This window comes from Fukomys damarensis, unplaced genomic scaffold (genome assembly GCF_012274545.1).
Source record: "Fukomys damarensis isolate Sample0158 unplaced genomic scaffold, DMR_v1.0_HiC HiC_scaffold_39, whole genome shotgun sequence".
Classification (NCBI taxonomy): domain Eukaryota; kingdom Metazoa; phylum Chordata; class Mammalia; order Rodentia; family Bathyergidae; genus Fukomys; species Fukomys damarensis.
Window position 1 is genome coordinate 52,788,203 of NW_022900951.1, and position 12,022 is coordinate 52,800,224.

At 36.4% G+C, this 12,022-nt stretch overlaps 1 protein-coding gene across 4 annotated transcripts in view; it reads right to left on the reverse strand.

Annotated features, from left to right (window-relative positions):
• Ophn1 (oligophrenin 1) overlaps nt 1-12,022 on the reverse strand; it is a 418,396-nt gene that overhangs the window by 77,691 nt on the left and 328,683 nt on the right. For all 4 annotated transcript variants that reach the window (XM_010632184.3, XM_010632183.3, XM_010632182.3 and 1 more), the window contains one exon: nt 2,991-3,150. In XM_010632184.3, the coding sequence (XP_010630486.1) occupies nt 2,991-3,150 (160 nt within the window). The remainder of the gene's footprint in view (nt 1-2,990; nt 3,151-12,022) is intronic.

Genomic DNA, 12,022 nt, shown 5'->3' on the forward strand with positions numbered 1-12,022 from the left:
TGGGACTTCTCAGCTACCACAATCATGTGAGACAATTCCCCTAATAAATCCTCTCTCATATATCTACAGACATATCCTAATGGTTTTACTTGTGTAGGAAAAAGTAAATCCTGAATAATATACTATCTAATACAAGTCACACTTCTCTGCAATTATCCCTTCCTGAAAATCCCAAGGTGCCTTGTACATACTCAATAATGTCACCGCACGAAAATGACTGGTGATGCTGCAGCACACAGTGATTAATACTGTGACTCTTAACCAGACTAACTGGATTTAAATCCCAGCTCTCATTAAAAAATTTAATTGATACTTCATAATTATATATATTCATGGGTTACAATATAGTAATTCAATACGTGCAATGTAATGTATAATGATCAAGTCAAGGTAATTATCATTTTCATCTCCTTAAGCATTTACCATTTCTTTGTTATGGAACCATATAAATTCCTTTTAGTTCTTTATAAAATATACATGTTGTGAACTATAGTCACAATATTGTGCTGTAGAACTAGAACTTATTCCTCTTATCTAACTATACTTTGGTACCCATTATTCCCTATGCCACTTACTAACCAAATAACCTCAGGCATGTGATTTTCACACACTATCATCTTCACATTTTAGCTAAATATAAACAATTATCGGAAAGATAAAGTAAGTTGTTTCAGGTAACAGATACTATGACAGAGAAGGCTGATTGTTTTCCAATATCCATTCTCTCCTTTTTTCTAATTCTTAGTTGGGCATGTGCTACACCAAATAAAGACTATACTTCCCTGACATACTACGTGAGAATACGAGATTAAATTCTAACAAATGGGATATAAATGAAATTGGTATGTGTGCCTTTAAGGTCATAGCCCAAAACAAAAAGAGGTTTTGTTAATGCCCCCCTCACACCAGGGATGAAACTCAGGACCTTGTGCTTGTGAGGTAAGCACTGTGCCACTGAGCTACATCCCCAGCTCTGAAAAAAGGTTTTTACCCAATTACTTTCTTTCATCCTTCTCAACTGATAGAATGTAGATTAAATCATGAAGACAAAGTACCATAGGAAGAACAGAGCAACAAGAAAGAACCGAGGATTCTGATCCAGTCAAATCACCTGACTCGTCTTGGACCACCTCCTTGGACTATTTTAAAACTAAGAAATAAACATCTATTGTGTTAGTCATGCTCCAGCCTGTATCTTATCTAATGCAGCTAAATGGCAGAGCTTGGCCTTGACATGTGGACAGACCTAGATTATATCACTAGCCTCTCTGCCCAAAGGAAAATTTGTATTAAATGATGCTTTCCAAGGATGGCATTGGCTGCTACAAAGCTTATAGCCAACTATATAGGGCCATCTGTGGTAAGTATACAAGACATGTTAATATTTCTTGTTCTGACCTCATTCTTGGGTATATTTTCTATCTCTTTCTTTGTTTCACCTTTTTCATTGTTTTACCTGACTATAATGTATAAAACCTTGTATTTTATGTACTATATAAAATTAAGGGGTGATTGAAATACATGAAAAATATTTATGTAAAGAAATTTATTACAGTAAAAGATACATTTAAATTAATCCCCTCAAAATATTTCCCCTCTGAACACACATCATTCTTGAAAACTTCTGAAATAGTTACACAAGTCTTCTTTTGTGAGTGTCTTCATGAGATGTGATCCAAAATATAGTGAATGCTGCTGTCGTGTGCTATTTAACAGAGAAGAAAGCTTATAAAACCATTACAGTGTGTGTGCTCATCCACTGTATTCACTAGATCTGGTTCTGTGAAATTTCTGGCTCTTCCCCCAAATTAGAATGACCTTGAAAAGGTAATATTTTGAATTGATTCAGGACATCTTAAGGAAGCCAAGACAGCACAACCAAGGGCACTCATGAAAGAAAACTGCCAGAACTGCTCCAGAAAGTGACAAGAATGATGGTTTGACTGTGTTCAAAATGGGGGGGAGCATTTTGAAGTGGATTAATGGCAATGTGTATTTTTAAAATTTAAACATTTACTGTGCTTTTAGATAACATGTGGTATACCCCCTTTAATTACTTGAAATAAGAGGTGGTTTAAATAAGTGTACATACTGGTTTATATATGGTAGGGCCAGGGATGCAGCTCAGTGGTTCCACACTTGCCTGGCAAGTGTAAGGTCCTGAATTTGATGGGGAGTGGTATTCATAAATGGTTTTGATGGAGTTTAAGAGTTACTATCCTAAAATAGGGCACCTTGGTGTTTGAGGAAACAGTAAAAACAAGCAGGTCTCTTAGGCCTTCTCTTGCCCTTCTTCCCTCAAACAGGCCATAAAAGAATTCCTTGACGTTCCTCTAAAGCAGGTCACAAAACTATTCCAGAGGCACCCTCCCTATACATGCAGGAAATAAACATCCTTATCCTCAAATACACTGAAAACGTAGCAAAGAATCTGAGCAAACAGGTCTTGTTGAATTCCTTCCAGTTTAATATAATTGGAAAATACCATTTTATCACTAATCATAAAGTACTAGTTTACCTGTTTCTTTGGGTCATAATTTTGTGAGGCTCCCATGTCACATAAAACGTATTAAATGAATTTGTGTGGTTTTATCTTATTAATTTGTCTCATTATAGGGTTCACAATCATGAACCTTGTGACAGGTACGAAGATAAGCTTCTTCTCTCCTACAGTTATATTGTACATAAAAAAATTTTGTACCCAAGATTTTCTTCTGTTTTCATATTTGCCTCCATACTACATTGTTAAATCCTTAAAGGCAGACAATGACTTTTCACATGGTACCTGATAATAAAATAGTTACATGTTTAAGCAAGAATAGCTGAATATATGAAATTTCCAGTGCCAGTATTACCACTAAATGTCACTGTATCATAATGAGGTTTCCTTTAATTGTGAATTTGAGCCAAGGAAGATGACAAAATCTGAAAAGGTAGTTGGGGGCAAATGTCCCTTGCTTAGAGTTATGGTAAGGACAGGGAATGCATACCTTGCCAAAGTGCTCAATTAGGATTTCTACCACGATGTTCTGAAACTTGATGTTCATCATAGCAGCCACAGTATCCTCTTGAGCACGCATCAAGGTGGGCCCAAATATCACTCCCATGTTGGATGGGGTCATAAGATTCTCTTTGCTATGTTCACAAACGCTGTCAGAAGAGAAAGAAAATTATTAACAAGATTTGCTCCAATACCTCCTTGTAACTGAAACTTAGTTACTGTAAGTAGGTGCAGGTACTACGGTAAGAGAAGCTAAAATGTCAAAGGAAAGGAAAAGCCCAAAGTACATATGAGAAGAAAAGATTAGACTGGAAATAACTAGTCAGCAATACAGTATAGTATGTACTTAGGAGTTATATCAGTTAATCTTGTCAACTTGATTGGATTGAAACCCTTGAGGAAGTGAATGAATCATGGGAGCTCTATCAACATCAGTAGATTAATCCAATGATGTTCCCAGACACACGTGCTGCAAGGCGGTTGGGCCTAGTTGGAGGTGCGTCAGTGAGTGTGAGAAGGTATTTCTCTCACTGACTACCTTGTGTTATGCTTCCCAGCTACAATAAAGTGAGCATCTTTGCTCACCATTTCCTTCTGCATGATATTATTGTCTTAGTGCCAGCTGACCATAGACTGAAAATATTGAAACAATGAGCCAAAAACAAATCTCTCTCCATTTAAATTACAGGTGTCATGAAGTTTGTCCTAGTGATGTGAAAGCTGACTAATAAGAAAAGTGGTACCGCAGAAATAGGGCAGCTGTTGGGACTATAGCTGACCATGAAGTTAAAAAACCTGTGGACCTAGTTTATGGGAAGAGTTTGGAAAAGTTTGGAGATATGGGCTAGAAAAGATCAAGAATGCTCTATAGGGAGTATAAAGGGAGATTATGGTCAGAGCTCAGAAGAACAGAATGTTGACAGGAATGCAGACAGTAAAGACCAGGCTCAGGAAGCTTCAGTTGGGAACTAGAACTTTATTGAGAATTGGACTGCAGGCCATACATGTTTCATTCTGGCAAAGAGTTTGTCTACATTTTGTTCATGCCCTAAAACTATGTTTAAGGACAATAGCCTAACTGATCTTGCAAAGGAATTTTCAAGGCAGCCCTGCATTCATGTTTTAGCTTGAGTACTGTTGGCTGCTTTTAGTCAGATTTATAGTGGGAACAAGGAGCAAAAAGCAGAGCAGAAATATTTGAAAAACTTAATTTGACCCAAAAAGAATGTGTGCAAAGTTGTGTTGTGACCAAAGGAGAAATGTGGTTGCTGAAGAAGTTAATGACATTAAAAAGAAAACAAACACTATTATTTTTTAATGAAACAAGAAGTTTATTTATGGATCACAAGTACATTTTATACTTATATATTGTGACAGTCATGTTTTTTTTAACCTTTCTTTTGTTATTACATGTTTGCAGTACATGATGATTGCATTTATTATGGGGAGTTTGTACATACACATAACAGTTTAATCCTCTCTTATTGTACCCTTCCTCTCTCATCTGTCTCTGCTTCCTTCAACTCTTCTTCCCCTCCTTATTTGTTCAGTTCTATTTCTATTTTTTCAACTCTTTTTCAAAATCACTTTTCTCTTTTTTCTGTATCCCATCTCTCCATCTCTTGTTCCCCTTCCCATTTGAAAAAGGTCTCCCTATTTCTTATTATCTATCTTATTTTGCTCTTTATTTGTACTTTGGGTTTCTCATATAAGAGAAACCATGTGATATTTAATCTTGTGTGTCTTATTTATTTCACTTAATATTATGGTGTTGAGGTCCATCCACTTACCTATAAATGGCTCAAGTTTATCTTTATTTAAGACAAAGTAGTACCTCAGTATACATAAATACCACATTTTCTTTAACCCTCAACTGTTGATTGCCCTATGGGCTGTTTCCATAATTTAGCTATTATAAATTTTTCTGCTATAAACATGGATATGCATGTATCACTGTAATAGCTTAACTTTAACTCTTTCTGGAAGACATTTAGAAGGGGAATAGCTGGGTCAAATGAAATTTCTAGTTTTAGTTTTTTGAGGAATCTTCATACTAATTTCCATAGTGGCTGTACCACTTCACATTCCCACAAACAAGGAATGAGGGTTCTTTTTACCCCAGCAGCCTTGCCAACATTTGTTGTTGATTTCCTGTTTATAGCTATTCTTGCTGGAGGCAGATGGAATATCAGTATTGTTTTGATTTTCTTGAATGACTAGCTGTTATGGCTTGTACCTAGATGTTCCCCACAAGCCTCAAACTGTTATAAGTGGGGCTTTTCTGAGGTGGCTGGACCTAGAGTGTGCTATACTGGGATTAAGTGTGTGATCCTGGGATCAATGCCATGTAATTATCAAATTATTCTACTGGTTATTTTGACACAGTTCTGGGAGTGGATAATACGAAGGCCTTACTTAGGTGTGAGTGCTACCCACCCTAAAGGCAGGTGACCTAGATAAAATATAAGGACAGAAAAATGGTTGTTGCTCATCACTTGCTTCTTCACTGCTTTGCTGCCTTCTGCCCAATATGAACTTTTTTTCTTCTGCAATGTTTGTTCTCTGTGCCAGCCAACTATAGACTGAAATTTCTACAAACAGTGAGCCAAATAAAATTTCCCTCCTTTAATTTTGAGTGTCAGGTATTTTGTTTCAGCAAGAGAAAAATGACTAAGACACCAGTGATGGAGAACATTTTTCATATATTTATGGGCAGTTCATACTTTTTAATTTGAGAAGTGTGTGTTTATTTCAGTGGCCCATTTTAGATAGGGTCTTTAAATTTGGGGAGGGCTAAATTTTTCAGTTCTTTATATATTCTAGATATTAGTCCTTTGTCTAAAGAATAGCTGACAAAATATTTTTCCCATTCTATAAGTTGTCTTTTTGTTCTGTTGGCAGTTTCTTTTCTTGTACAGCTTTTTTATTTGATGTGGTTCCATTGGTTGATTCTTAGTATTATTTCATGTGCAACAGGGGAGGAATAAACTACTTTAAACAGGAACAAGAAAAAAAGATACCTTAAGGGCATCTCAAGAGATAATAAGACTGCACCCATCATAGGCTCAAGGGTATAAAAGTGTAACCTTCATTTGAGAAGAAAGCCTCTAGGCTCTCTGCTTGAGAAGGGCAATCTAGGGACTTGGTTCCTTGGATTCATTTTACCATGCTCAGCCATCCAGGTTCTCAAAGGCCATTGTATCAATGGTCCAAGAAGACCTGGTTACTGCTAGTAATGGTAGCTGACCTCAGAGTCATCCATGTGATGTTGGATGTGTAGGCATGCAAAATGCAAGAGTTATGAAGTCATGGAGATACCCACTCATATTTCAAAGGAAGGTATGTGCAATTTGTTCCTGAGATATGCATGTATAAAGCTGTGAAAATTAAGTTTAATGTACTATGGAGACCCGCAGAAACAGAACATGCGAAGAACATGGAATATTTTTTGAGGAAAGCTGCAGGCATCAAATGGAGCCAGCCTGAGAGAGGCCATGGGGGCTACAACCAAAAAAACCATAAGGGCAGGCCGACTCAAGGATTTTGGAAATCACATATTACCACTGGATATACTGAACATGGAGCTATAAAAACTACTATTTGCTTGCTAGGTTTTGTTCTTGCATTGGTCCTATTTTTTTTAAATCTCCCTTTCTTCCCTTTTGAAATGGTAATGTTTACCCTATGCCATTGTACCTTGGGATTATGTAACTTGCTTGTGATTTTTTATAGAGGTTCACAGTTAAGGGTTTGTCTTAAATCTCAGGAGAGACTTTGAATGTGAATTTTATAGAGAAATGCTGGAACTTTTGAGACTTTGAGGAAGGGATCTTTGCATTTGTGATTGTACAGAGCATGGTTGCATCATGCTAGGCTTAATCATTAACTTATTATTCTGTTTATTTGGAGATTAAGTACAGTTAAAGAGACATAAATTGACAAAGGGTGGACTTGTGACATTTAATCTGACTTGTCAGCTTGACTGGATGAAGAGATTCCCAGATAAATGACTCATTCATAAGAGAGCAATAACAATCACTGGATTAATGCAATAATATTCATAGCTGAATGTACTGTTAGGAGGTGGGGCTCAGCTGGGGGTATGCCTTTGGTACGTATCTCTCCTTCAGAATGATCCCCTGTGCTCTGTTGCCTGGGTGCCATGAAGTGAGCAACTTTGCTCTATATGCCCTTCCCCCTGATTTCCCTACTTTGGAGTCAGCAGATCATGAAATGAAATCTATGAAACTGTGAGCCATAAGAAACCTCTCTTCCTTTTAGCTGAATGTGTCAAGTACTTTGTCCCAGAGGTGAGAATAATAAGGAGGCAAAGTCAGCATATGAAGACATAGCAAATTTATCTAGCAACACTGAGCCTTAAGAGCCAGGATGTAGAAGGGTAAAGAATTTGGAGAGGCAGAAGGAAAGCAATAGGGCATTCCATAAAAGTTGAATGACATGTATAAAAAACAAAAAAGCACATGGAGAAAGTACCTACCAGTCACTCTGATCAAGAAGCTAGCCTCTTCCCCACCCCAGGAGTTAAGGTCTCTGTAGCTTGTCTCCTATTCCTAATCCCTATGCACAGTCTAGGCCAGTGATGGTGAACTTTTCAGAGCTTTCAATGACAATAAACAGCCCAATGTGGCACATTTGCCACAGGTTCACCACCACTTGAAAATTGACATGGGCTTGAATTCCACAATGACACTCACCAGCAGTGCAACAGGCAACATTTACTCACTCTAATCTCTGAGTTTCAGTTTTCCCACTTGAATAAACAGTACCTATTTTAGGGAGTTGTGGAATTAATAGAGCTAAATTGCTTTAGCATGGTACTTGACACCCTAAAAATATCTATTGTTATTATTATCTCTTTGGGATCCTCCATTCTATGCTGACCTTTGCTGTTCTTGTTATCCTATGGATGACAGATTTTGGGAAGTAGGAAGAAAATGTTCAAATGAGAAAGGGAGTCAGGGGGTGAAGGAAGGGAAAAGAAACAAGAGAAAAATAAAAACTAAGCTTTTGTACATAAGGAGTGGAAGAGGGTTGAAGGGAGGGGAGGAAAATATGGAAAAAGAAGAATCAAGATATATTATGTACAGGTACACATTTCTTATGATGAATGTGATCATTATGTATATCAAAAGTATACAATAAAATTAATTTTAAAAATAAACTGCTTACATTAGGGTTTTCTGGATACTCATCCTGTTTCAGAGAGACCATATTTTGTTTATGCCAATCTCTTTGCCAAGCATAGCCCCCTCCACCATATCTAAGGAATGTTTCTTAATTTTTCCAGATTATGGTTATGTGACAACTCCTTTAGAGAAACCAAGGCCCACTGTCCTCATCTAACCTGACACCACTGGCAAGCCAAGTATGGTAGAATTTTCTGTTTACTTATCTGCCTCTCCTACTAGGTGATAAACAACTTCCAAGCATGTTCTTGGCACACAGCAGGTACTAATTAATTATTTATAAAAGAACTGAGCTCCTTTAATTCTTTTTAAAATACTACTGAAGGCAGCCAAGTACAAGGCATGCAGGACTTTAGCCAGTTTAGCTGTGGAGGTAAGAAAAGAGGCCTGTCAGCTGCCTACTCAAAACACTAATTTCCTAAACCCACACAAGCCAAGGCCTCTAAGAGAATCACCCATCAATGAGCAAATTCGTGACACTAAGTAGGTAATTAAAGGGATAGAATCCTTGGACAAATCTTAATGATGTTTGTTAAGCCCTTGATAAAAGCTGGATGCCATTTAGATGACAGTAAGCAGCAAGCATTCAGGGGCTTAGATAGTGTCAGGCTGCTGATGGGCCCCTTTCAACAGATTAAACACCTCTGCAATTAACCTTTATTATTTAGTGACAGAAATTTTAATATTTTAAAATGAAAAACTGTCTCCATGCTGCCACCAATTAGTCCAAAATAGCTAACCCACTACTGGAAAAGTAAAAACATTTGCTTATATTCCTTTGTGAGATTTGAAGGAAACCGATGTTTGTTTAATATCTGAGTAGTTCACTGAATCATCGCAACTACTAAAAACAGTGTATTTTAGCTTTGAAGACTAGGTTCACCAAGGGTAAAGCACTTAGGAAGGTCACAGCTTGTGAATACATGACAAGGTAGGGATTAAATCCATATTTTTTGGTGCCTAAATATTAAAGTCATCTCAATTCATTAGCCTGACTGATTGTCTAGCTCCCCTTGAGATACCAAAGCTTCCATTGTAGACATTTTGATCAAAAGTCACCTATTTCTGAGTGAGGTTCCTGGTATACCATTTAGGATATTATTCCTTTTTGGCCTTCTAGGAAGACTTAGAAGGTTACCTATTCTTTAAGGGAGATTTCTTTGCAAGTGCCATCTGTCCTCTATCTATCTATCTATCTATCTATCTATCTATCTATCTATCTATCTATATATATATATATATATATATATTGGAAATGCTAGACATTGAAGCAAGGTCCTCATGTATGCTAAGCCAGCATTCTACCACTGAGCTATACCACATAGATTAAACATTTAGAAAATCATTCAGAGATACACATCATACCTTAAGTTATGAGTTAACAAATGAATAAAGCCAGAACATAGCGAATAGGCATAGTGAATAGTGAATTACATAGACGTTTGTGATATGACCTGATGGCAAAGGAATTTGTAAAAAGCCTCTATTCCACATAGAGTAAAAAAAAATGGTACAATCTCAGTTTCAAAATTCAAAACAAAGAAATGGGTAATTGAGAGAGGTTGTAACAAGTCTCCAGTTCAGGAGAAAATAATTCTCAGTGGACAGTGTAGTGTAGAGACAATAAATTTAAATGCCTGGAGCGACAAAGAGGTAATTTAAATGAGGAATATGAACCTGATGGGAAGTGGCTGCCGTATTTAGATGAGCAGAAATTCTATGGAGAAATATTACACCCTTAGAAACATGTCATCAAGAAAGTTATTTCCAGTTTTTGTTAATCTAACATAGTATATTTTAAAGCACTTAAGAGTGGTAAGGGTTTGTTAAACTTTTTGTTAAAGCATTTAGGAGTGATGAGGGCTGTGGCAAATTAGAAGCCTGAACCATTACAGAGAGTGTGACTACTACTCAATTCCAGCTGACCATGGCCACCATATGGGTATGTAGGTCCAGTGTGGTCAGATCGTCTCATTCCTGAAATCTACACTTTGATATGAGCTATTTCAATTTTTAAAAGTGGGAGGCTAAATCTTTTTTATTCAAAGTAGTGCAAGACAAATAAAACACTGTTGTGGCCTCGATCTGGTCCATACGTTGCCAGTTTGAGACCTGTGGTTTAGAAGGGAGCTGGGAAGAACGGTAGGTAGCTGTTTATATGAAACTGAAAGTTGCATCTACCTTTAAGGTTCAATGATTCTAATGCCTATGTAACCTGACTCCTAAATTAGATGACCACTTCAAATAATATTCCTGGTTCCATTACTATGGTACCGCGTGGCTCTGGGCCTTTCTTTTCCATTTCCAGGTATTCATTCCTTCAGATATAAAATGAGACAGTCATTAGGTAATCTAGAGGGTCTTCTAGTTCTACTATTCAATAAATCTTGAAAAACAATAGGAAGGGAGAGACAGCCATACATTATGTGCCTCATGAATCATCTATTAAGTATGCTTGCCCTCTGTCACTCTACACAAATATGCGCATGCGCACGCACACACACACACACACACACACACACACACACACACACACATACCAAAATAAAAGAACTGGAACAAGAGCAAGTCTCCAGACCCAATTGTGGAAAAGCTTAAAGAACAAGAAAATATATTAATAAATATATTAGCATACACAACATTATATTCAATAAAATTATACTATATAAAATTACATTTAATAATATATATTAACAAATAAATTACAAGAAAAAAGAAATCTACAGAGGAAACTTATACATTGGGAACATGGTTAAAATACAGAATTCTTATTGTATGTCAAGCCTAGTCCTCTGTGTTCTTTATTAGCTCTCCAAGTGATTCTAGGGCTTATCAAAGTTTGGGAACCATGGTTATAGATTAGGCATCCCCAAACTAGAGCAATCAAACAAAACTCAGTACACCATCTATATTTTTATTAAAACCCAGGTTTTGTATTCATTCAAATATAATCCATGGCTGTTTTCACACTATTATAATAAAATTGGGTAGTTGTGACCGAGGTCATATCACTTTACAAGGCCTAAAATATGTACTACCTGACCCTTTTGGGAAACATTTGTTAACCTCAGCTAGAGATTAAATGAGGCTTAAAATCATTTTATCATATTGCCAGGTACATGTGCAATTTGGATACTATTCAAAGGGGAAAATAATACATTTGAAACCACTGGGTATTTGAACACAACATTTGATGATATTAAGTAATTATTATTTTCTTTTTAGATATGATAATGTTATTTTATTTAAGTTTACAAATAGTTTTCTTTTCAAGATATAAACTGAAATGCTTACAGATAAAATCAACATGATGTCTTGGATTTGTTCCCAAATAACATGGGAGGAGAGAGAAAAACAGAGGATCTAGATGAGAAAAAGTGGTCCTAGGTTGATAACAGTCAAAGCTCAGTGATGGATACACAAGAGTTCCTCGTATTGGTTCCTCTATTTTTTGATATGCATATTTAAGTTTTTGCACAATAGAAAGTTCTTTAAAAAGAAAAGATTATAAGGGAGAGAAGAGTGAATTAGTATTCCAGAGAAGCAGCATTCTACCCAAGAATGGTTCCTTCTGTTAAGGGCAGATAGCTTTGGTTTACTCCACTGGTATTATATTATCTGGAAATTACTTTAAATACCTAAACATGGTACAATAGCCTACATTTTATCAATGCCATCAACTGCAATCAGACTTTATTTTATGCACCACTAAGAAACAATAATGTCACTGTCAAATCATGTAATATCTTGAAGACATTTAAATAGAAAATTAACTGAATAATAAACGTAACTGAAATGACTACATTATCAGCAT